At 37.5% G+C, this 27,272-nt stretch overlaps 1 protein-coding gene across 8 annotated transcripts in view; it reads right to left on the bottom strand.

The window, feature by feature from the left end:
• CFI (complement factor I) overlaps window positions 1-27,272 on the bottom strand; it is a 90,585-nt gene that overhangs the window by 19,319 nt on the left and 43,994 nt on the right. For all 8 annotated transcript variants that reach the window (XM_042935692.1, XM_042935697.1, XM_042935689.1 and 5 more), the window contains 6 exons: window positions 23,215-23,256; window positions 13,810-14,089; window positions 12,103-12,256; window positions 10,322-10,503; window positions 9,327-9,440; window positions 9,115-9,225 (listed from right to left, as the gene is read on the bottom strand). In XM_042935692.1, the coding sequence (XP_042791626.1) occupies window positions 9,115-9,225; window positions 9,327-9,440; window positions 10,322-10,503; window positions 12,103-12,256; window positions 13,810-14,089; window positions 23,215-23,256 (883 nt within the window). The remainder of the gene's footprint in view (window positions 1-9,114; window positions 9,226-9,326; window positions 9,441-10,321; window positions 10,504-12,102; window positions 12,257-13,809; window positions 14,090-23,214; window positions 23,257-27,272) is intronic.

The following is a 27,272-nucleotide window of genomic DNA, read 5'->3' as shown; positions in this document are numbered from 1 at the left end:
TCCAGACTACCTTATCTAAAATTTCAGAACTTACCCCTGACATTTTATATCCTCCCTCCTCGCTTTATTTTTCTGCTTATACTTATTATTTTCCTACATATCTTACATATTTCTCTTGTTTATTGTCTCTCTTCCACCACTAGAATGTAAGATCTATGATGGGGCAGGGATTTCTGACATGTTATTCATTACTGCAACCCCAATACCCAAAGCAGGGTATGGCACTGTTTAGTAAGAACTTAATAAATATTCACTGAGTAAATGAATGAGTATAATAACTTCCAGAAACTTTTCCTCCAGAAAGCATTGATGTAAGCAAGAAGTCAATCTGTGTGACACAGAGTAGGTACCTAGCAAATATTTTTTACCATCAGAGGTTTTCCAACGAGCACCAAAAAAACAAAGAGCATTAACTCATTGCTTTGAAACTTGGTAAATAAAGGGAAAGAATTAAACACTATTCTTCCTTTTTATTATGAATTGCATTTCATGGAAACAAAATAGTTGATGAAGGAAAATTCTTCTCTATAGAAAACTAGTAAATAAATGCAGAAAGAATGCTGAATTAGAAATCACCATTTTATAGTTCCTATTGACAAAGGAATCTAGTCAACAATCACACAGGCTACTAAGGACCATTAAGATGAAAGGTTGTAGGGGAATTTTGTAAAGGAAATATCAAGCTGGTCCAGTGATCAATCTTAGTGTCACTAGTTGTGGGATACCCAGACAACATAACTTTACATGTAATAAAAAGGACATAGCACCATCCATCAAGAATTCTTGCCTAAAATATTGAACTTTGTATCTAATGAAGTCTCTAAAAATCCAGAATAAGGAACATCCTGTAGGCAAATGACCAAGTGTCTCTAAAAAATCAGTGGCATGAGAAAAATTGGTGGTGGATGGTAGGTAACTTTTTTTTAAATTGAAGTATAGTTGACATAGTGTTATATTAGTTTCAGGTGTATGACCAAGTGATTCAACAATTCTATACATTATACAATGCTGACCACAATAAATGTGATTACTATCTGTCATCATACAATATTACAGTATTATGCAGTGTATTCTCTATGCTATACTTTTCGGCCCATGACTTATTTGTAACTGGAAGTTTATATATTTTTTTAAAGCTTATTTATTTTGAGAGAGTGCAGGAGAAGGGCAGAGAGAGAGAGAGAATCCCAAACAGGCACTGTGCTTGATCTCAAGAACCACGAGATCATGACCTGAGCTGAAATCAAGAGCTGGTTGCTTAACCAACGGAGCACCCAAGCGCCCCTGGAAGTTTGTACTTCTTAATCTCCTTCACCTAATTCATCCATCCTCCCCACCTCTGCAGTCTGGAAACCACCAGTTTTTCTCTGTATTTATGTATCTGCTTCTGTTTTTGTTAGTTCTTTGGTTTGTTTTTTAGATTCCACATATAAGTGAAATCATATGGTATCTATCTTTCTCTGACTTATTTCACTTAGCATAATTCTCTCTAGGTTTATGAATGTTGCAAATGGCAAGAAGTCATTCTTTTTTAGGACTCAAGTAACATTCCGGTGTGTGTGTGTGTGTGTGTGTGTGTGTATCACATCTTCTTTATCCATTCATCTGTCAATGGACACTTTAAGTTGCTTCCATATCTTGGCTATTGTAAATAATGCTGCAATAAATATAGAGATGCATACATCTTTTTTGAATTGTTTTTGTTTCCTTTGGGTAAATACTCAGTAGTGGAATTGATGGATCATAGGGTAGTGGTGTGTGCGTGTGTGTGTAATTTTTTTTGAGAAACCTCCATGTTTTCCATAATGGCTGTAGCAATTTACATTCCCACCAATAGTGCACAAGGGTTCCCTTTCTCCACTTCCGCACTAATACTTGTTAATTCTTGTCTTTTTGATACTAGGTATGCTGACTGATGTGAGGTGATATCTCATTGTGGTTTTAATTTGTATTTCCCTGCTGATTAGGGATGTGTCTGTTGGCCATCTATAGGTCTTCTTTGGACAAATGTCTATTCAGGTCCTCTACCTATTTTTTAATCAAATAATTTGTTTTTTGTGCATTGAGTTGTATAAGTTTTTATATTTTGGATGTTAACCCCTTATCAGATATATTATTCACAAATATCTTCTCCCATTTGGTAGGTTGTCTTTTTGTTTTGCTGATGGTTTATTTTGTTGTAGTCCCAGTAGTTTATTTTTGCTTTTATTTCCCTTGCCTGAGGAGACAAATCTAGAAAAATGTTGCTAAGGCTGACTTCTAAGAGATTACTGCCTATGTTCTCTTTTAGTAGTCTTCTGGTTTCAGGTCTCACATTTAGGTTTTTAATTCTCTAGTCTATTTTGAGTTTATTTTTATGTATGGTGTAAGAAAGTGGCCCAATTTCATTTTTTTAAATATACATGGCCAGCTTTCCCAACACCATTTATTGAAGAGACTGTCTTTTCCAGATTGTATATTCTTGCCGCCTTTGTTGTAGATTAATTTACCATGTAAGCATCAGTTTATTTCTGGGCTTTGTATCCTGTTCTGTTATTGATCTATGTGTCTTTTTGTGCCAGTACCATACTGTTTTGATTACTATAGGCTTGTAGTATATCTTGAGATCTAGGATTGTGATACCTCCAGCTTTGTTCTTTTCAAGATTGCTTGGTTGTTCAGGGTCTTTTGTGGTTCCATAAAAATTTTAGGATTCTTTGCTCTAGTTCTGTGAAAAATACTATTGATATTTAGATAGGGGTTGGATTAAATCTGTAGATTGCTTTGGATATGGACAGTTTAACAATATTTATTCTTCCAGTCCACAAATATGGTATATCTTTCCATTTATTTGTGTCACTTCCATTTTCTTTTTTTTTATTTTTTTTATTTTTTATTTTTTAATATATGAAATTTACTGTCAAATTGGTTTCCATACAACACCCAGTGCTCATCCCAAAAGGTTCCCTCCTCAATACCCATCACCCACCCTGCCCTCCCTCCCACCCCCCATCAACCCTCAGTTTGTTCTCAGTCTTTAACAGTCTCTTATGCTTTGGCTCTCTCCCACTCTAACCTCTTTTTTTTTTTTTTTTTTTTCCCTTCCCCTCCCCCATGGGTTTCTGTTATGTTTCTCAGGATCCACATAGGAGTGAAACCATATGGTATCTGTCTTTCTCTGTATGGCTTATTTCACTTAGCATCACACTCTCCAGTTCCATCCATGTTGCTACAAAAGGCCATATTTCATTTTTTCTCATTGCCACGTAGTATTCCATTGTGTATATAAACCACAATTTCTTTATCCATTCATCAGTTGATGGACATTTAGGCTCTTTCCATAATTTGGCTATTGTTGAGAGTGCCGCTATAAACATTGGGGTACAGGTGCCCCTATGCATCAGTACTCCTGTATCCCTTGGATAAATTCCTAGCAGTGCTATTGCTGGGTCATAGGGTAGGTCTATTTTTAATTTTCTGAGGAACCTCCACACTGCTTTCCAGAGCGGCTGCACCAATTTGCATTCCCACCAACAGTGCAAGAGGGTTCCTGTTTCTCCACATCCTCTCCAGCATCTATAGTCTCCTGATTTCTTCATTTTGGCCACTCTGACTGGCGTGAGGTGGTATCTGAGTGTGGTTTTGATTTGTATTTCCCTGATAAGGAGCGACGTTGAACATCTTTTCATGTGCCTGTTGGCCATCCGGGTGTCTTCTTTAGAGAAGTGTCTATTCATGTTTTCTGCCCATTTCTTCACTGGGTTATTTGTTTTTCGGGTGTGGAGTTTGATGAGCTCTTTATAGATTTTGGATACTAGCCCTTTGTCCGATGTGTCATTTGCAAATATCTTTTCCCATTCCGTTGGTTGCCTTTTAGTTTTGTTGGTTGTTTCCTTTGCTGTGCAGAAGCTTTTTATCTTCATAAGGTCCCAGTAATTCACTTTTGCTTTTAATTCCCTTGCCTTTGGGGATGTGCCGAGTAAGAGATTGCTACGGCTGAGGTCAGAGAGGTCTTTTCCTGCTTTCTCCTCTAAGGTTTTGATGGTTTCCTGTCTCACATTCAGGTCCTTTATCCATTTTGAGTTTATTTTTGTGAATGGTGTGAGAAAGTGGTCTAGTTTCAACCTTCTGCATGTTGCTGTCCAGTTCTCCCAGCACCATTTGTTAAAGAGACTGTCTTTTTTCCATTGGATGTTCTTTCCTGCTTTGTCAAAGATGAGTTGGCCATACGTTTGTGGGTCTAGTTCTGGGGTTTCTATTCTATTCCATTGGTCTATGTGTCTGTTTTTATGCCAATACCATGCTGTCTTGATGATGACAGCTTTGTAGGAGAGGCTAAAGTCTGGGATTGTGATGCCTCCTGCTTTGGTCTTCTTCTTCAAAATTACTTTGGCTATTCGGGGCCTTTTGTGGTTCCATATGAATTTTAGGATTGCTTGTTCTAGTTTCGAGAAGAATGCTGGTGCAATTTTGATTGGGATTGCATTGAATGTGTAGATAGCTTTGGGTAGTATTGACATTTTGACAATATTTATTCTTCCAATCCATGAGCAGGGAATGTCTTTCCATTTCTTTATATCTTCTTCAATTACCTGCATAAGCTTTCTATAGTTTTCAGCATACAGATCTTTTACATCTTTGGTTAGATTTATTCCTAGGTATTTTATGCTTCTTGGTGCAATTGTGAATGGGATCAGTTTCTTCATTTGTCTTTCTGTTGCTTCATTGTTAGTGTATAAGAATGCAACTGATTTCTGCACATTGATTTTGTATCCTGCAACTTTGCTGAATTCATGGATCAGTTCTAGCAGACTTTTGGTGGAGTCTATCGGATTTTCCATGTATAATATCATGTCATCTGCAAAAAGCGAAAGCTTGACTTCATCTTTGCCAATTTTGATGCCTTTGATTTCCTTTTGTTGTCTGATTGCTGATGCTAGAACTTCCAGCACTATATTAAACAACAGCGGTGACAGTGGGCATCCCTGTCGTGTTCCTGATCTCAGGGAAAAAGCTCTCAGTTTTTCCCCGTTGAGGATGATGTTAGCTGTGGGCTTTTCATAAATGGCCTTTATGATCTTTAAGTATGTTCCTTCTATCCCGACTTTCTCAAGGGTTTTTATTAAGAAAGGGTGCTGGATTTTGTCAAAGGCCTTTTCTGCATCGATTGACAGGATCATATGGTTCTTCTTTTTTTTTTTGTTAATGTGATGTATCACGTTGATCGATTTGCGAATGTTGAACCAGCCCTGCATCCCAGGAATGAATCCCACTTGATCATGGTGAATAATTCTTTTTATATGCTGTTGAATTCGATTTGCTAGTATCTTATTAAGAATTTTTGCATCCATATTCATCAGGGATATTGGCCTGTAGTTCTCTTTTTTTACTGGGTCTCTGTCTGGTTTAGGAATCAAAGTAATACTGGCTTCATAGAATGAGTCTGGAAGTTTTCCTTCCCTTTCTATTTCTTGGAATAGCTTGAGAAGGATAGGTATTATCTCTGCTTTAAATGTCTGGTAGAACTCCCCTGGGAAGCCGTCTGGTCCTGGACTCTTATTTGTTGGGAGATTTTTGATAACCGATTCAATTTCTTCGCTGGTTATGGGTCTGTTCAAGCTTTCTATTTCCTCCCGATTGAGTTTTGGAAGAGTGTGGGTGTTTAGAAATTTGTCCATTTCTTCCAGGTTGTCCAATTTGCTGGCATATAATTTTTCATAGTATTCCCTGATAATTGTTTGTATCTCTGAGGGATTGGTTGTAATCATTCCATTTTCATTCATGATTTTATCTATTTGGGTCATCTCCCTTTTCTTTTTGAGAAGCCTGGCTAGAGGTTTGTCAATTTTGTTTATTTTTTCAAAAAACCAACTCTTGGTTTCGTTGATCTGCTCTACAGTTTTTTTAGATTCTATATTGTTTATTTCTGCTCTGATCTTTATTATTTCTCTTCTTCTGCTGGGTTTAGGCTGCCTTTGCTGTTCTGCTTCTATTTCCTTTAGGTGTGCTGTTAGATTTTGTATTTGGGATTTTTCTTGTTTCTTGAGATAGGCCTGGATTGCAATGTATTTTCCTCTCAGGACTGCCTTCGCTGCATCCCAAAGCGTTTGGATTGTTGTATTTTCATTTTCGTTTGTTTCCATGTATATTTTAATTTCTTCTCTAATTGCCTGGTTGACCCACTCATTCGTTAGTAGGGTGTTCTTTAACCTCCATGCTTTTGGAGGTTTTCCAGACTTTTTCCTGTGGTTGATTTCAAGCTTCATAGCATTGTGGTCTGAAAGTATGCATGGTATAATTTCAATTCTTGTAAACTTATGAAGGGCTGTTTTGTGACCCAGTATATGATCTATCTTGGAGAATGTTCCATGTGCACTCGAGAAGAAAGTATATTCTGTTGCTTTGGGATGCAGAGTTCTAAATACATCTGTCAAGTCCATCTGATCCAATGTATCATTCAGGGCCCTTGTTTCTTTATTGACTGTGTGTCTAGATGATCTATCCATTTCTGTAAGTGGGGTGTTAAAGTCCCCTGCAATGACCACATTCTTATCAATAAGGTTGCTTATGTTTATGAGTAATTGTTTTATATATCTGGGGGCTCGGGTATTTGGCGCATAGACATTTATAATAGTTAGCTCTTCCTGGTGGATAGACCCTGTGATTATTATATAATGCCCTTCTTCATCTCTTGTTACAGCCTTTAATTTAAAGTCTAGTTTGTCTGATATAAGTATGGCTACTCCAGCTTTCTTTTGGCTTCCAGTAGCATGATAAATAGTTCTCCATCCCCTCACTCTCAATCTAAAGGTGTCCTCAGATCTAAAATGAGTCTCTTGTAGACAGCAAATAGATGGGTCTTGTTTTTTTATCCATTCTGATACCCTATGTCTTTTAGTTGGCACATTTAATCCATTTACATTCAGTGTTATTATAGAAAGATATGGGTTTAGAGTCATTGTGATGTCTGACTTCCATTTTCTTTCATCAATGTCATATCGTTTTCAGAGTATAAATATTTCACTTCCTTGGTTAATAAAATAAATACTTCTAGGTATTTTATTCTTCTTGGTGTAATTATAAGTGGAATTATTATCTTAATTTCTTTTTCTGGTAGTTTATTATTAGTATATAGAAACACAACTGATATCTGAATGTTAACTCTGTATTCTGCAATTTTAGTGAATTCATTTATTAGCTCTAATAGTTTTTTGGTAGTCTTTAGGGTTTCCTATGTAAAGTATCATGTCATTTGCAAAGTTTGACAGTTTTGTTTTTTCCATACAAATTAGGATGCCCTCCCTTCCTCTCTCCCTGCCTCCCTTCCTTCCTCCCTCCCTCCCTTCCTTCCTTGTCTGATGGTTAGGACTAGGACTTAAGTACTATGCTGAACAGAAGTGGCAAGAGTGGACATCTTTGTCTTATTCCTGATCTTAGAGGAAAAGCTTTCATCTTTTCACCATTGAGTATGATGTTACTCGTGGGTTTGTCATATATGGCCTTTATTATGTTGAGGTATGTTCCCTCTAAACCCACCTTATTGAGAGTTTTTATCATGAATGGATATTGAATTTTGGCAAATTCTTATTTTGAATCTATTGTGATGATTATATGTTTTTATCCTTTGTTTTGTTAACGTGATGCATCACATTGATTGATTTGAGGACATTGAATCATTCTTGCATCCTTGGAATAAATCTCACTTGATCATGAATGATTCTTTTAATGTTTTGTTGAATTTGGTTTATTAATATTTTGTTGAGGATTTTTGCATCTATGTTCTTTAGGGATATTGATGTGTAGTTTCCTTTTTTTGGTAGTGTCTGTCTGGTTTTGGTATCAGGGTAATGCTGGCTTTATGGAACAAACTTGGAAGTTTTCCTTCCTCTTCTATTTTTTGGAATAGTTTGAGAATAGGTATTAACTCTTCTTTAAATGTTTGGTAGAATTAACCTGTGAAACTATTTGGTCCTGAAACTTTGTTTGTTGGGACTTTTTATGATTACCAGTTCTTTACATCACTAGTAATCAGTCTGTCCAGATTTTCTATTTCTTCCTGATTCAGTTTTGGAACATTGTATGTTTCTAAGAATGTATCAATTTCTTTTAAATTGTCCAGTTTGTTGCTTATCATTTTCATAGTAGCCTCTTATAAAAGCTTTTGTATTTCTGTGGTGCCAGTTACTTCTCCTTTTTCATTTCTGATTTTATTTATTTGACTCCTCTTTCTTTTTTTCTCAATGACCCTGGCTGAAGATTTATCAATTTTGTTTATCTTTTCAAACAAACAACACTTGGTTTCATTGGCATTTTCTATTTTTTTTCTTTAGTCTCTATATCATTCATTTCTGCTCTAATCCTTATATTTCCTTCCTTTTACTATCTTTGGGATTTTTTTTCCTTCCTTTTCTAGTTTCTTTAGGTTTAATGTTAGATTGTTTATTTGGGATTTTTCTTATTTCTTGAGATAGGCCTGTATTGGTATAAACATCCCTCCTAGGACTGCTTTTGCTGTGTCCCGAAGATAATGGATCGTTGTGTTTCCAGGTGAGTTAACACTTAAAGAATAAAAGAGACTTTAAAAATTTAATAATCAAACACAATGTTAGATTCTTTTGGACGCTGATTCAAACACATTGTTCTAAAAAGACATTTTTGAGACAGTTGGGAAAACGTGAACATGGGCTGTTATTAAGCAGTGTTAGGATATTATTATTTTTACGTGTACTAATGAGAGTATATTATGTACGTGTAAAGTGTATCATTAGAGATGTATATAGTGAAGTGACATAATATCTCAAATGTGCTTTAAAATACTCAAGCTGAACAAGACTGGCAAAATACTGGTAATTGTTGAAGCTGAGAGATAGGCACATATTGGTTCATTCTAATAATCTGTCGATTTTTGTTATGTGGGAACTTTTCTAATAAAAAGTTCTGAAATAACCAATAAATATTTAATAAATGAAAATATGAGAGAAGAACATCCCATAGTTCTTCACATGCCCACTCTCAGTAGTACCCTTACTGCTAACACTCGTCTGTACTCACTTAAGATTAAAATATACCTAAAAGGAAGTTGCAGAATCCCTGGATCAAATAATGGAAAAGTGTAACCACAAAACTTTCAATTACCTTTACAACCAATTTCATCTTCTCCTGTAATGCAGTCCAGCTCACCATTGCACTTATACTTATTTGGAATACAAACACCGGATTTACAAAGGAAACTTTTGCCTCGGCATCCTATGCAAACATAAATAGAAGAGGTTTTTATTTTTATTTTTTCTTACTTTAAGTCGAGTGGGATAGAATCTTAAATTCAAAAGTAAAGTTTCTCCTACTACCTTTACAGCACAGCTCATCACTTTGGTCTCCACAGTCATTGACACCATTACAGGTTTTCTTTTGAGGAATATATTTCCCATTCACACAACGAAAGGAGTCATTTGCTGAAGAAACTGTAAATTAGGAATGATCTTTGTGAAATTTATTTATGGAGTTCTAGGTGACATCTTTATCACACTTGGCATAATGGGGACTTTAAGATAAAGTCGGGCATCAAATCAAAAAGGATTTAATGTATTGGTAGCATCAACATAATATATATACGGTAAATAAAGAAAATAAATGTCAGAGTGGGTTTATGGAGGCCCTTTAATTATCTCTGAAAGTCAGTATTTATGGTGGAGGTCTGTACTCACTGGCATTGGAGAAGGAGGCTCAGGGATCAAGAGCCCTCGCTAACATCAGCAAGCACTGGTGTTCACCCATTCCTTTAATGCTGTTCCATGAATCCTCACTTCCATCCCATGACTTGCTTGGGCAGTGCCATTTACACTTTGATAGTCCTTTTTTTCTTTTCTTTTCTTTTTTTTTTAGCACCAAAAAAGCCTTTAGTCTTTAAACCATACATAATACTAAAATATTCCAATGTCAGGATGGAAGAGAAAAGTGGCAGTGACTGCCTTGAGACTGAGGCATAGATGTGGTCACTTAGATATTTTAAAGGCATTTTGAAGTGTGTAGGCTGGACCTCTCAAAGAAGATGAGGTTTCTTCTGACGTTTGAGTTACTTAGGTTTGTTATATTAACTTTAATCCAGATGTTTCAGGAAGCAAAGAGGAGTCAGGCAACTTTGCTTCCTATATAGGAGTATTTGAGTACAAAAAGGCACATTTTTGTGGCAAAAAGGAAAAGCACCAATTTAGGCTCTAAAGCCTCCAAAATGATTTTGCCTCTATTGCTGCAACTGAGTATCCATCATCTGTTTACTACAGTCATGGTATGGAATAAACAATTCTAAAGGAAGTTTTGAGGTTTCAGCAAGCACTCTACCAACCTGTATTCTGTGTGTAACATACCACACCAGCTAAATCCTGGTAATTTTTAGTTCGTTTCTTAATAAAAGTGCATTCAGCCAAACTAGTCTCTAATCCTCGACAATGCACATGCAGACATTCGGTAGAATTTACATGGAGATCTTCAGGAACTTCAAAACTTTTTTGAACCTCAAAAGCACCTCTGCAAATAGAATAAATGAAACATTAAGGTAGAATAATTTATACTTTTCACTTATAACCTCACTATAGGAGGTAAGGAACTAAAGTAATTTCCTCTAATTTTCTACATAGGATACATTGAGCAAGATGCTTAAATTCTCTGAGGCTCAGTATCTTCACCTGTAAAAGAGAATATGACAATCTCAGCAAGTTTTATAAAGATTAATTAAAACAATCAATTTAAACTGACTAGCCAAAGTTCAAACCTGGTAAGCACTCAGCAAATATTAGTTTCCCCTCCTGTTTCTTGTTAAGGAGGAATCCTTCCACACTCCTGATGTTTCCTTCCAACCTAAGATGTATCATTCTTGGCCTCTCTTCATCTCTTAATTCCTTTTTGCTCAAGGAAAAGGAGTAGGATAATTGATCAGGGAATTTTGGAATTATAAATCAGACAAGTAGCTCATGTTTTCCATCTTTCCTTTTGGGGGCCTCTTCACCTGCCTCATGCTAGAAGGCTTACCTGGTTAGCCCTATTATTGCTTAGAATTTGGGAAGTTAAAATGGTTCTATTCTAGCAGGTTCATTTTGTTTTTATATTAAGCTATATCCTCAATTTAGCCTTGACAGTATTAACGTGATTTTTGGCATCTATATACCATTGCTTGGACTTTCTAATTTGTTCAGAATTTGTGCAGGTAAGAGGCTACCTCTATGACTCAATATCCTAGAGATGATGAGTTATAGTAAACTATTCTTCCAGAACATTCAATTGTTCCCAATGTGGGGCTCGAACTCACAAACTGAGATCATGACTTGAGCTGAAGTCGGATGCTTAACCAACTGAGCACCCAGGTGCCCTCTGTCCATTCATTTGTAATGAAATATATATTCATTACAAAAGTAAAAAAGAAACTTCTACATCAAAGAGGAATTATACTGAAAACCTGAAAATATTTCAAACTGAACAATAAATACCACTTTTATTGTATGCCACTGAGGCTTATGGCATGCAGATGATGCATTACCTAGAGAGAAATTTGTACCTTAAATGCTTATATTAGAAAATAAGAAAAATTGAAAATTTAGGAGTTAAGCATTTAACTCAAGGAATTAGGAAAATACAATAGAGAACAGAAGAGAGAGAGCCAAAGATAACAACAAAAGTTAATGAAGTGAGAGTAAAGTAACAAGAGACAATTTATGTATAAAATATACAAATAAAAACCACTATCAAATAGACAAATCTCTTCAAGGTTGACCAAGAAAAAGAGAGAGAAGACATAGATAAACAATATTAGGTATGAAAAAGTGGGGATAATTATAGACAAGTAGAGATATACAGTAATGAACATGTTTATAGCTATCTGAAACTGCAAAAGATTCGTATCCAGAAACTTCCAACAAACTTACAGGTGATCTGTGTTCAGCAGTGTTCTAAGTGCTAGTCAAGACATGAACATATCTAATCCTCATAACAATGCTGTGAGGCAGGTAGTTCATACTCTCAGGTGACATATGAGGAAATTAAGGCACAGAAAGACTGGGTAATCAAACAACAAATAATTGGAACAATAAAACCAAACCAACCCTGGGAAAATCCAGTGACACAAGCACTTACTGTTGAAATCCAAGTTCAAGACAGGCCACATTAGCCTCCACTATGCTCCAGGCTTTTTTACATATGAACATTTTCTTATCTTGGTCTACAAGTTTTACTTCAACAATTCCCTCAGAAGTGGTAGTTCCATACTTTAAGGAAACACTAAATTCTCCTAAAATTAAACACACACACACACCCACACCCAAAAGAATGAGCAATATTTAGGCATTCACCTTTTCTCCTCTTGATTAAAAGCCTTTAAAATAAACAAAAAATGTAATTTCAAATTAACTTTGAACACCATGAAGATTTTAGCAAATAATAGTCTGTAATTGTTTTACCAGGGTCTATTATGTATCAGTGGCTATACTACCCAGTTATACAGACTATTATGAAATCCTCACATCAACCCTGTGAAGACTACAATGATATTTTTACATGAGGAACCTAAATGCCTCCACTTTTATACATGAGGTTAACTTACTTGCTCAAGTGGGGAAGCCAGGAATCTGATGGAACTATATTGATCTCACTCCCAAGTCTGTGCTCTTAAAAGTAAGCCAAACAAATAATTGAAATGTAAAAAAAAATTTAGGTGTTCTCATATATTTAAGGCATTTAATGCCTCAAGAGAACAAAAGTCTGCCACTGACAAAATAATCTCCATTATTGCTTCCCTCCTTCCCAACAGGCAATAGAGATGGGGTCAAATAGGGAGCTTTCTTCTCCTACTCCACAGTGCCTCAATATCTTAGCCCAGCATCACACAGATATTTAGGCAACTGTGTGCTGGCATATGTCCTGGTGACTTTACAAGGAATGTTTTGAGTATTTTTCTATAAATTCATGAAGTGTCTGTGATAATTGATATTAGAATATAAGGCTGAGGTTTGCTCTACTAGTTAAAATTTCATGAGCTCTTTTTGTGTTTCAAACACTGTGTGAAGAGCTTTTACATACATCATTTTATTTAATCTTCATGAAAGTCTTAGGAGTTAGGAACTGGTGTTATTCACATTTTACTGACGTGGAAAATGGGGTCTGACAGTTACATAGCTTGTCAATAACCAAGGTGGGGTGGAGGGGCTTGCAACTAAAACTGACAGTGAGATTCCTAACCTTAACCACTCCAGCAATCTACGTATCAGCATCACAGCCTCCTCAGTGCATTAGAAGCCTGGATGGAGTGTAGACAAGCTCTTTCATCTGAAGTGCCAAGTTTGCTAGAGTATGTCCTAGGTCAGCAGTAGCCTGAGCTCCCCTTAGATCAGGGCCAATGGGCTTGGGGCTCCTTAGGGGTAGAGGCTGGTGGGAGGGACACTAGAAGAAATTATTTGATCTGGAGGTCCACAGGCACAGCTCCATATCAATATCAATCTTATATAAAGACTTTTTCACTGTGTTCTGAACCAACTCAATGACTCTGGGAATAGTCCTGTTAGCCAAGTAGAAGTGAGGGTGGGGATAATTTTGAAGGGCTGTGCAGCAGAGAGTGGCACAGGCACTGAGGGGAAGGACCAGCTTCAGGGCCTTGTGCTGTGAACTCAAAGGCTGGCTATATTCTGGTGACCCTATTTTCTTTAGTTGTCACCCCCATTACAGTTAAGGGTCTAGGGAGGAATTCTGAATTGTCATCATAACATTTCGTAGCAAAATTATCTTCTAGTAGACAGTATGGTAAACAATTTCTTTCTTATATCACAGACTCAACCAGGGCTTTCCTACCTTCAGCTATGCATGTTCCATTATTTAAAAACTTTGCCCTTGGCTGAAGACATTCAAAACTCTTCTGCTGACAGTAAGTTAGGTAGCTTTTCCCATTAGTTGAACACACTCTGCTACCATTCTTTGGGCACTGATAAGGGAGTTTACAGACACAGGTCCCATCGATGCATTTCTGCCATGGTTGACAGAAGACTTTATTGCAGGAGAGATGTGTGTATTTTTCAGTTAGGCACTTGTTGTCTAGCAGATCCTTTTGAGGTATGTGTGATGTCGAAGGAAGCTGTAAAACACAAAACAAACACTAACAAACTAAAATCTTTTTTGAAGATGATTAAGTGAAGGAAAGAAACAAAAGAGACTCCCCTATCCTACAGTATGGATGAGGGCGATGTGGTATAGCGGCTTACAGAATCACAAAGGTGACTTCTAGCTCTAGCTGGAGGACTTAGTTATATGCCCATGGGTAAGTTACTGACCCTCACAGAATGTGCATTTCCTCATCTGTACAATAGGGACAATATCTTCTATTTTGCAAGGCTATTGCAAGGATTAGAGATTATATACATATAATGGTTGACAGGTATGCAATCAATGGAGCTATTATTATCCTAAAGCCAACATAAAATTTTGTCTTTGAAGAAATCAATGAATCTCACAAGTCATGTTAAAAACTAACAAAATTGGTGATAAATATAGTCTCGTGGAATGAACTGGTGAATTTTAAATGAAATTGGTTAATTTTATTAATAAATGCAAAACCATTTGTTAAACCCCTACTGTGTGTAAAGTTTCTCCAAGATGAACATGAACTCTGTCTTCCAAGTGCTTGATATCTAGGCAATAAGACAGAAATACACATAATAACTGGGGTACAAGGAAGACTGTGGTAATTGATATAACAGTGGTACAAATACAATACAGTACTCTTGGAGAACAAAGTGGAAGAGAGTTAGTCTTTCTGGGGGGATTTAAAAAGGCCTCGTGGATGTGGTAGCATTTGAGCAAGGTAAGCAAAGACAGCTGCTAGCAGAGAGCTGGTGCTAGCAAAAGACAGGAGGGATAGTGCAGAATGTACTTAGGGAATCATGAGTAGGCCCAACTGATGGACACATGAGGTTTTGTATGCTTCAAATGAGGTGGTCACTGGTCAGGATACTGGTAAGAGAGAGGTAGCAGGAGTGGAGTATGAGAATGGTTTGGAAAGACACTCAAGCAAGCAAAGCAACGAGATTGGACAATTTACTCCATGTAGGGATTGAGGGTGGCTCCTAGGTTTTGAAGCTGATAGTAAGGAGGTATAATGATGCGTTTATGAATTTGGTTTGGGACCAGTTGAGTATGAAGCATCTAAAGGACATACTTTGTGGAAAAGGGATATAGGTGTGTGTCTGAAGCTTGGAAGACAGATTATTAGTTAACTCAATAAATGGGTTAGCAAGCACCACTCTGTGCCAGAGAATGGCCTAAGGCTAGGACCAGAAGAATAAAACTCTCTGTCCAATCCAAAGAGAGACAGGGAAACCTGACAATTGCTCTGACAGATATTGGCTGGGGATGCCATTAGTATAGTGTTCTGTCCTGACTAGGAGGCTCCAAAACATTTCCAGAAATTCCTGTTTTCTGGGCTGTAGTCTGAGGGTGCTGTGCACTGGTCCTCTGGCAGAGGGGGTGGTGGGCAGGCACTTCAGGTAGGACTGTAATAAAGAGAACACCAGGCTTGTTCAAGGCTAGAGAATAGAATGAGAGGGTGGTGGAGGATAAGAGAGCAGGTCCTGAGGGAGCCACTTTAAGCAAGGAAGCAAATTTCCTTTTGGGGAAGATCTTAGAAATAAGATCAGACAGGCAGGAGGCCAATTAGACCTGCAGGAATCCAGAGGAAATCTGTTGAGAGCTGGGAACAGATCAGCTGGGTCAAAAATTGTGGAAAGCATTGTGGAAAGTCATTGCTCTCTCTGTCCCCTAATTGGCCTGTCTAGAGGATGAGTGTCTTGTCCCTGTCTCACCAGCTCCCAGCAACAAGTCCCCCTCTCTTTCTCAGTGTTTTTCCAGCTGCAATAACAGCCAGTGAGGGCAGAAACAAATTGAACAATCTTTAAATCCTGTCATAAAAACAAATAAAAACCAATCAATTAAAACCATGCAAAAATTTTGCATAAGCTCTGGAAGTCTTTCTACCTAATATGCTTTTCAGTAAACTTTATTAAAACCTTTCTGACATCTCATTTTTCCTTGACCTTTGGACAGAAATCTGGGCAAGTGTCATAACTTTTCAATCATTCTTCAATTAGACCAAAAACAAAAATTTAAGATTTTTACTCCCAGCAACAGTCATGTAACAGCCAGTACAAAGTCCAGTTCTGTGTAATCATTCAAACTCTGATCTTCATTTCAGGTGAAACCTTCTCCTTTTTCCCAGCTCAAACTTGCTTTGAGGGGCATGTTGGGCCTGGTATTCACGGAATGGTGGGAAAAAAGCCCAACAAAGTCAGAACATTGAGGAGAATTTACATTTAAGGAGCTGAAGATGTGGAGCAAGTAAAAAAGTTTGCTTCCCAGTCAGAGAGAGGGGTCCTTTGCTCCATGTGTCTAATGCTGCAGAGAGTTTCAGAGGATGAAGGCTGAAAAAAGCCCACTGAACTAGATGAACACAGATCACTGGGACTCTTTCGAAGTAGTTTGAGCTGAGTGTGAGACATAGAAACTAGAGCTTGGTGTGTTAAGGCCGGAATGGGAAGTGAAGAAATGGAAGTGGAAGTACAGGGCAGCCATTCTGATTGGCCTTGTGCTTAGACATGGGAGACTGAACATAGGCTTTAAAAAAAAATCTCTGCTTCCTCTCCAAGCCCCACTAAAGTGAGAGTAACAATTTATGCACCGAATTCAGAAGCACCCAAATATATAAAACAATTAATCGTAAACATAAGCAACCTTATTGATAACAATGTGATAATTGCAGGGGACTTTAATACTCCACTTACAACAACGGATAGATCATCTAGACAGAGAATCAGTAAAGAAACAATGGCCGTGAATGATACATTGGTCCAGATGGACTTGACAGATATATTTAGAACTCTGTATCCCAAAGCAACAGAATATACTTTCTTCTCTAGTGCACATGGAACATTCTCCAAAATAGATCACATACTGGGTCACAAAACAGCCCTCAACAAATATAAAAGGACTGAGATCACACCATGCATATTTTCAGGTCACAATGCTATCAAACTTGGAATCAACCCCAGGAAAAAGTCTGGTAAACCTCCAAAAGCATGGAGGTTAAAGAACATCCTACTAAAGAATGAATGGGTCAACCAGGCAATTAGAGAAGAAATTTAAAAATATATGGAAGCAAATGAAAATGAAAATACAACAATTCAAACACTTTGGGATGCAGCAAAGGCTGTCCTAAGAGGAAAATACATTGCAATCCAGACCTATCTCAAGAAACAAGAAAAATCCCAAATACAAAATCTAACAGCACACCTAAAGGAACTAGAAGCAGAACAGCAAAGACACCCAAACCCAGCAGAAGAAGGGAAATAATAAAGATCAGAGCAGAAAAAAACATATAGAATCTAAAAAAACTGTAGAGCAGATCAATGAAACCAAGAGTTGTTTTTTTTGAAAAAATAAATAAAATTGATAAACCTCTAGCCAGGTTTCTCAAAATGAAAAGAGAGAAGACCCAAACAGATAAAATCACGAATGAAAATGGAATTATTACAACCAATCCCTCAGAAATACAAGCAATTATCAAGGAATACTATGAAAATAATATGCCAACAAAATGGACAACCTGGAAGATATGGACAAATTCCTAAACACCCACACACTACCAAAACTCAAATGAGAAGAAATAGAAAATTTGAACAGACCCATAACTAGTGAAGAAACTGAATCACTTATCAAAAATCTCCCAACAAGTAAGAGTCCAGGACCAGATAGCTTCCCTGGGGAATTCTACCAGACATTTAAAGCAGAGATAATACCTATCCTTCTCAAGCTGTTCCAAAAAATAGAAAGAGAAGGAAAACTTCCAGACTCATTCTATGAAGCCAGCATTACTTTGATTCTCAAACCAGACAGAGACCCAGCAAAAAAAAGAGAACTACAGGCCAATATTCCTGATGAATATGGATGCAAAAATTCTCAACAAGATACTAGCAAATCGAATCCAAAAGCATATAAAAAGATTTATTCACCATAATCAAGTGGGATTCATTCCCGGGCTGCAGGGCTGGTTCAACATTCGCAAGTCAATCAATGTGATACATCACATTAATAAAATTAAAGATAAAAACCATTTGATCCTGTGAATCGATGCAGAAAAAGCATTTGACAAAATACAGCATCCTTTCTTAATAAAAACCCTCGAAAAAGTCGGGATAGAAGGAACATACTTAAACATCATAAAAGCCATTTATGAGAAGCCCACAGCTAATATCATCCTCAATGGGGAAAAACTGAGAGCTTCCCCCTGAGATCAGGAACATGACAGGGATGTCCGCTCTCACCACTGTTGTTTAACATAGGGTTGGAAGTTCTAGCATCAGCAATCAGACAACAAAATGAAATAAAAGGCATCAAAATTGCCAAAGATGAAGTCAAACTTTCACTTTTCACAGATGACATGATACTCTAATGGAAAACCTGACAGACTCCACCAAAAGTCTACTAGAACTGATACATGAATTCAGCAAAGTCGCAGGATACAAAATTAACGTACAGAAACCGGTTGCATTTTTATACACCAATAATGAAGCAACAAAAACAGAAATAAACTGATCCCATTCACAATTGCACCGAGAATCATAAGGTACCTAGGAATAGACCTAACCAAAGATGTAAAAGATCTGTATGCTGAAAACTATAGAAATCTTATGAAGGAAATTGAAGAAGACACAAAGAAATGGAAAAACATTCCATGCTCATAAATTGGAACTATAAATATTGTTAAAATGTCAATACTACCCAAAGCAATCTACATTCAATGTCTTCCCAATCAAAATTGCACCAGCATTCTTCTCAAAGCTAGAACAAGCAATCCTAAAATTTGTATGGAACCACAAAAGACCCTGAATAGCCAAAGTAATAGTGAAGCAGAAAACCAAAGTGGGAGGCATCACAATCCCAGACTTTAGCCTCTACTACAAAGCTGTAATCATCAAGACAGTATGGTATTGGCACAAAAACAGACACATAGACCAATGGCATAGAATAGAAACCCCAGAACTAGACCCACAAAAGTATGGCCAACTAATCTTTGATAAAGCAGGAAAGAATATCCAATGGAAAAAAGACAGTCTCTTTAACAAATGGTGCTGGGAGAACTGGACAGCAACATGCAGAAGAATGAAACTAGACCACTTTCTTACACCATTCACAAAAATAAACTCAAAATGGATGAAGGACCTGAATGTGAGACAGGAAACCATCAAAACCCTAGAGGAGAAAGCAGGAAAAAATCTCTCTGACCTCAGCCGTAGCAATTTCTTACTCGACACATCTCCAAAGACAAGGGAATTAAAAGTAAAAATGAACTATTGGGACCTCATCAAGATAAAAGCTTCTGCACTGCAAAGGAAACAATTGACAGAACTAAAAGGCAACCGACGGAATGGGAAAAGATATTTGCAAATGACATATTGGCTAAAGGGCCAGTATCCAAAATCTGTAAGGAACTCACCAAACTCCACACCCGAAGAACAAATAATCCAGTGAGGAAATGGGCAGAAGACATGAATAGACACTTTTCTAAAGACATCCAGATGGCCAACAGACACATGAAAAGATGCTCAACGTCACTCCTCATCAGGGAAATACAAATCACAACCACACTGAGATACCACCTCGTGCCAGTCAAAGTGGCTAAAATGAACAAATCAGGAGACTATAAATGCTGGAGAGGATGTGGAGAAACGGGAACCCTCTTGCACTGTTGGTGGGAATGCAAACTGGTACAGCCACTCTGGAAAACAGTGTGGAGGTTCCTCAAAAAATTAAAAATAGACCTACCCTATGACCCAGCAATAGCACTGCTAGGAATTTACCCAAGGGATACAGGAGTACTGATGCATAGGGGCACTTGTACCCCAACGTTTATAGCAGCACTCTCAACAATAGCCAAATTATGGAAAGAGCCTAAATGTCTATCAATTGACAAATGGATAAAGATGTGGTTTACATATACAATGGAATACTACTTGGCAATGAGAAATAATGAAATCTGGCCATTTGCAGCAACATGGATGGAACTGGAGGGTATTATGCTAAGTGAAATAATTCAGGCAGAGAAAGACAGATACCATGTGTTTTTACTCATATGTCGATCCTGAGAAACTTAACAGAAGACCATGGGGGAGGGGAAGGGGAAAAAAAAAGTTACAGAGAGGGAGGGAGGCAAACCATAACAGACTCTTGGATACTGAGAACAAACTGAGGGTTGATAGGAGTGGTGGGGGAGAGGGGAAGGTGGGTGATGGGCATTGAGGAGGGCACCTATTAGGATGGGCACTGGGTGTTGTATGGAAACCAATGTGACAATAAATTATATTTAATATTAAAAAAAAACAAAAGCAAAACAAAAAAAACCCCACCCAAAGTGAATGAGAGAATGTTAGGGGCAGTTAGTTAGGTTCTAACAGGGTACCTGGAGGCCAGCAAAGAAGTCATGCCCAGTTATCAGGAAAGTAAGAGGCCTGTCCAGGCAGTACTCCAGAACAAAGTCACAAAAAGCCGGATCAAACCAGACAGGCCCAAGGTGGTTGACAAAGTAGGCTGAATAAGGAATAAAAAACCCGAAACCCTGCTTCCAAGACATCCTTGCCCCAAATAGTAAATATTACATCTCCTTGTTAACAATCATCAATAAAAGATAGAAACCCAAACCCCAGGGTGTGCAGTGTTCCCTCTTCTAGCTTGTCCATTCATTTAAAAACAATTTTTTTTACATTTTTATTTATTTTTGAGAGACAGATAGAGACAGAGCAGGAGTGGGGGAGGGGCAGAGAGAGAATGAGACACAGAATCTCAAGCAGGCTCCAGGCTCTGAGCTGTCAGCACAGAGCCCGACGCGGGGCTCGAGCTCACAAACTGAGATCATGACTTGAGCTGAATTCGGATGCTTAACCAACTGAGCCACCCAGGTGCCCTTTGTCCATTCATTTGTAATGAAATATATATTCATTACAAAAGTAAAAAAGAAACTTCTACATCAAAGAGGAATTATACTGAAAACCTGAAAATATTTCAAACTGAACAATAAATACCACTTTTATTGTATGCCACTGAGGCTTATGGCATGCAGATGATGCATTACCTAGAGAGAAATTTGTACCTTAAATGCTTATATTAGAAAATAAGAAAAATTGAATTTAGGAGTTAAGCATTTAACTCAAGGAATTAGGAAAACACAATAGAGAACAGAAAAGATAGCCTAAGATAACAACAAAAGTTAAACAGTTTCCATTAAGAATTCTTATGCTCCCAAAGACTGAGAACCACTTCTGTTGACCAATAATTTTTAAAGTGAGTTACATATAATCTGGGAGTATGAAGATAATCAGGTGGGTAAAATAATAGAAATTATATTAATTGTTATGTTTTATTGAAAAAGTAGGAAGAAATAAATTTATCTTTACTAATATTCAAATATGGATCAGCACATGTGCTTGCACTCATAACATATTCATTCAATATTTGTTGAGAGACTACAATGTGCCAGGTACTGTTCTAGGTCCTGGGGATACAAGAGTGAATCGCACAAAGTCAGAGAGCTTACCTTTCTAATAGGAGACAGACAAAAATGAATAGAGAATAAATACACAGTATGACAGAAGGTGTCAAATGTTGTGCAGGGTAAGAAGAATAGAGATTGGGGAGAGTGAGGGGGAGGACCATTATTTTGGGGGAAAAGTTTATCTTGGAGCAGAGATATGAAGGTGAGTGTGCAATCCATGCAAGTATCTAGATGTGGGATGTCACGGTCAGAGGAACGAGCCAGGGCAAAATCTGTAGGGGAGAAGCAAATGTGATGTGCTCTTGGTCTAGAGAACTGGTGTGGCTGGAGGGATGTAAGTGACTGGAGAGAGAACAGGAGAAGATGAGGTCAGAGAGTTGGAGGGATGGATAACTGATCACATAGGACCTTATAAGTTACTGTGAAGACTTTGGCTTTTTCTCTGAATGAAAAATAAAGCCACTGGAGGGTGTGAGCCTTCCAATATTTAGAAATTGGGCAGAGAATGAAGAATTAGTAACAGAGATGAGAAGATGTGGCCAGTGAAGTAAAAGACAAATAAATAGAAAATGCTGGCACAGAGGCAAAGAGAAGAAAGGAGTGATCAGCTGCTGTGTCTAATGCTTCTCTAGTTAAATGGTGACCTTGAAAAATGTAATTTTGGTGGAATGGTGGAAACTCAAGCCTGACTGGGTTCAAGAAATAATGGGAAAAGAGAAACTGAGCACAGCAAAATTTTGAGACTTTAGATATAGAGGGGCAAAGAGAAATGGGGAGATAATTGGAAGAGGATATTGAATCAAGAGAGGGTTTTTGTTCTAAGAGGATCATATACATGTGCTTAAGGAAACTAGATGATATGATCTAGTTTTAGCTAAAGGAATAATGGACAAATGGCTTAAAGATTCATGTAGTGAAATGAATGCTGGATTGAAAATAATGCCCAAATTCAACACCAATGGAAAAGCACATAGCAGAGTCATACTTCTAACCCCAGTAGAGGCTGTTCATCAGTCACATCATGGGGTTAAAAACAATGAAAAATTAATTAGCTATGACAAGAAGTCAGCCCTATCCCCAATGAGTAGAATTAAAAAGAGTATTTGAAATATAAATTTCTATCTGGTATCACTATGAACCTCTCCCTACGTGTTTATTGTATGTTGCTCTTTGTGAAGTATTTTTTCCAGTTAATATGCCACTAAATCAAATGAAAATTTTGAAAAATAATAAAGTATATTTAATGACATTATCCCATTAATGATTGATGAAAGTTATTAAAATATTATCTATGTGCTTAAAATTGTGTTTTAAGGTGCATTATTTATATAGCAGTGTATTTATTATTTATAAAATATATTCACATATACTAGAAGCACATGTTCAACAATTTGTAGCAGTTATGACTCTAGCCTATTCATCTTCAAATCATGACTCAACTCCTTCAGTTACTGTTGCTTTTTTGTGTCTATGGGTTTGTTTTTGTTTTGTTTTCTTTTGGCCCTTTCCTTGGCATTTGTAATGATGCAGCAATTATTTTGATGTAAACTTTGTCTTTTTATTCTAGGCAGGACTACAATGAAACAATTTGAGACAGATGATTGGTAGTTAGAAAACAAGAAACAATCTCCTATTCACCCCAGTATACAGCTGTATAGCTTTACCTGTGGTTTCTTTGTCCATTGTTCTTGATTTTCATCTGTATCCTACAAACAAAAGAAAAAGAATGATCAACTATGACAAAGCACAGAAAAGGCCACCACTTCCCCCTTCTACTGCTTAAGTAGTTGTGTGTGCTTAGGTAAGTGACTTTACCTTTCTGATTCTGCTCTTCTATAAAATGTGGAAAATAAAAATATCCCCACAGAGCTGTTCTAAGGATCCAATAAAAATAAATACCAGGGAAAACACAAATAAACATTTAAGACCTTATACAAATGCAAATATGATGGTAATTGTAGTAGATTGCAAGTGGCCCCAGTTCTTCTAACCTCCCTTCACCCAAGTCCTTTGTCTTGCTTCTCACTGGGGGCAGGGTGTATTTTCCTAACTCTAGACTCTGGGTCTGGCCATGTAACTTGCTTTTGTTTAACAGGAAGTCAGCAGATGTGTTACAACAGATTGGAAACTTTTTGTCCGGTTGGGTTTGTCCTTTGCTTCTTTGCCATAGCTATGAGAAGAACATGGCCAGACTAGCAAAGAAGAACCACTCTAGTTGAGCTCAGCTTAGATCAGTTGACTGCCAACCAACATGCAGACTAGCATACTAAGTAAAGTTTTATGCCACTGAGATTTTGTGGTGATTTTATTATTATGGCATTAAGTAACTGGTACAATAATCATTTTCCTGGAAAGCATTGAGGTTAAAAATGGAAAAGCTTCAAAAACCGTAAACAATATAGAATTTTGTCTTTCCTCCAGAAGTAAATAAACAGCTTATATCCTGAAATTATCAAATATATGGGAAGTCTTTCCACTGGAAGAGTTTTAAGACCCCTATAGTTTTAGTTCCTTCTCATCGTGCTTTCCACTAGCAATTTTTTTTCTACAATTGTTTTCTCTCCTTGGATCTGCCTATCTTGTATCATACCTGTTTCTGATACAAAGCCATGCTCTGACACCCAACAACCAGATCCTTAACTATAGCCATTCTATACAGATAAAAAAGTAATGTTTCTCTATTTATAAATAATGATGAATTGTTTAATTCACATAAAGAATTTGAATTTTATTATTTTTTGTTCTTGTTTTTTTATTAAACTTTTTAAATTTACATCCAAGTTAGTTAGCATATGGTGCCACAATGATTTCATGGGTAGATTCCTTAATACCCCGTACCCATTTAGCCCATCCCCCCTCCCAAAACCCCTCCAGTAACCCTCTGTTCTCCATATTTAAGAGTCTCTTATGTTTTTGTCCCCCTCCCTGTTTTTATATTATTTTTGCTTCCCTTCCCTTGTGTTCATCTGCTCTGTCTTAATGTCCTCATATGAGTGAAGTCATATGATATTTGTCTTACTCTGACTGACTAATTTTGCTTAGCATAATATGCTCCAGTTCCATCCATGTAGTTGCAAATGGCAAGATTCCATTCTTTTTGATTGCTGAGTAATACTCCATTGTATATGTATACCACATCTTCTTTATCCATTCATCCACCAATGGACATTTGGGCTCTTTCCATACTTTGGCGATTGTTGATAGTGCTGCTATAAACATTGGGATGCATGTGTCCCTTCGAAACACCATACCTGTATCCCTTGGATAAATACCTAGGAGTGTAATTGCTGGGTCATAGGGTAGTTCCATTTTTAATTTTTTGAGGAACTTCCATACTGTTTTCCAGAGTGGCTGCACCAGTTTGCATTCCCATCAGCAGTGAAAAGAGATCCTCTTTCTCTGCATCCTTGCCAACATCTGTTTTTGCCTGAGTTAACATTAGCCATTCTGACAGGTGTGAGGTGGTATCTCATTATGGTTTTGATTTGTATTTCCTGATGATGAGTGATGTGGAACATTTTTTCATGGCCATCTGGATGTTTTCTTTGGAGAAGTGTCTATTCATGTCTTTTGCCCAATTCTTCACTGGATTATTTGTTTTTTGGGTGTTGAGTTTGATAAGTTCTTTATAGATTTTGGATACTAACCCTTTATCTGATATGTCGTTTGCAGATATCTTCTCCCATTCTGTCAGTTGCCTTTTAGTTTTGCTGATTGTTTCCTTTGCTGTGCAGAAGCTTTTTATTTTGATGGGGTCCCAGTAGTTCATTTTTGCTTCTGTTTCCCTTGCCTCTGGAGACGTGTTGAGTAAGAAGTTGCTGTGGCCAAGATCAAAGAGGTTTTGCGTGCTTTCTCCTTGAGGATTTTGATGTTATGTTTAGGTCTTTCATCCATTTTGAGTTTATTTTTGTGTATGGTGTAAGAAAGTGGTCCAGGTTCATTCTTCTGCCTGTCGCTGTCTAGTTTTCCCAGCACCACTTGCTGAAGAGACTGTCTTTATTCCATTGGATATTCTTTCCTGCTTTGTCAAAGATTAGTTGGCCATACGTTTGTGGGTCCATTTCTGGGTTCTCTATTCTGTTCCATTGATCTGAGTGTCTGTTTTTGTGCCATGTTTTATTTTTTAAATAACTACCCATTTTTCCCAAGACCAGTATTTTGTTATTGGAAATGGAGGAAAATGGTTATATGATGTGTGCAGGTACGCTGGGCACTTATACCCTATTCTCCTTTAAAAATTGGAAATATTACTTTGGGTCAATTCCATTATTTTTGCCTCAGAAATTAAAAAAAATCATTGGCCTTGTTTCTTGGTCTTGTTTTTTATTATGAAGGTAAGATGGCTGAAATGTTGTTGTTTTCATTTTTTTTTTTAACATTTGTAGCAGTTTTATTCAAAATCACCCCAAACTGGAAACAACCCAAATATCCTTCAATGGGTGAAAGTTAAAACAAACTGTGGTACATCTGCACATTGGAACACTACTTAGCTATGAAAAACAACCTGAATGAATCTCAAAGACATACTGAAAGAAGCCAGTCTCCAGAGATTACATCCTGTATGATGCTATGGATGTGACATTCCAGAACAGGCAAATCTTCAGGAATGGAGAACAGATTGGTGTGTGCCAGAGGCTTGGGTGGAGCAAAGGTTTGACAACAAAGAGGTGGCATCAGAGAATTTTTTGGGTGATGGAACTGCTGTGTTCTAACTGCAGAGGTAGTTACACAAATGTGTTAAAACAGAACTGTACATACAAAAAAGTTGATTTTTATGGTATATTAATTCAAAGTTTTTAAAAATGAAGATAAGACATGTCCCAATCAAATTCTTTTTAAAAAGGCTATAGAAGAAATTTTCCACCTGGGTTTCTTCCAGAAAGTCTGCTGTGTGTGGACTCTGCCACACCAGCCCTGGTGTTTGTGGGTCTGTTTATTCGCCTGTAAAACAAGAAGTCAGTCTACAGCAGTGATTTTCCTTCTCCCCCACACTCTAAAATTGTACCGTTGGGCAAGCCCGTCATGGAAGTTGGGGTGGGGTAGGTTTGGAAGAAGGCATTTGGCTTCCACTGGTGGACCCACAGACAAGTTGTGCTTTTGTCTGTCTCCTATATTGTTCATTTGAAAACCTCTGGATTAGAATCGCTGGTCTTGAGTCAGATCCTCAGGTCCTTGGGAGGTTTGAACCATCTTGGATTTCAGGGTCTATAGGTTGGGCCCACTCATTTGTCCTTTTGGCATGTGCCCTCATAGACCCAGGTGGTTAGCCAGACCAGGGCACTGGCTTTAGTGGTAAGCAATCTAAACAAGGCCTTTGTGGGGAATCTGGAAGAGTGCTCCTTGCTTCAGGATTCCCAGGGCACACATGGATTAAATGCAATGGGAACTCTGAAAAGGCTAAGAAGCTAGGCCTCTCATGAAGTAGGGTGTGAAGGGACTTAAACCTTTTTTTTTTTTTTTTTTTTCCACACAGGAGGACCTTTTTGGAAGAGCATTTTGTAAACAGTAAAGGGTTGTGCAAAGATGGGGGAATTGTGAGGATGACCGTGCTAACCAGGACCAGCAGGGCCAAAGCATCATTCATGCCTAGAGTTGCTACCATAAGCCCTGACTGTGTGTCAGGCACCATGTTAAGGAATTGCTGAATCTTCATGACAATGCTGTGAGAAAAGGGCTGTCATTGCTTGGACAGATGAGAAAGCTGAGGCTCCAAGAGGTCCCA

Source organism: Panthera leo, chromosome B1 (assembly GCF_018350215.1).
Source record: "Panthera leo isolate Ple1 chromosome B1, P.leo_Ple1_pat1.1, whole genome shotgun sequence".
Classification (NCBI taxonomy): domain Eukaryota; kingdom Metazoa; phylum Chordata; class Mammalia; order Carnivora; family Felidae; genus Panthera; species Panthera leo.
The sequence above is the reverse complement of the archived record's forward strand: the minus strand, read 5'-3'. Positions and strand labels throughout refer to the sequence as shown.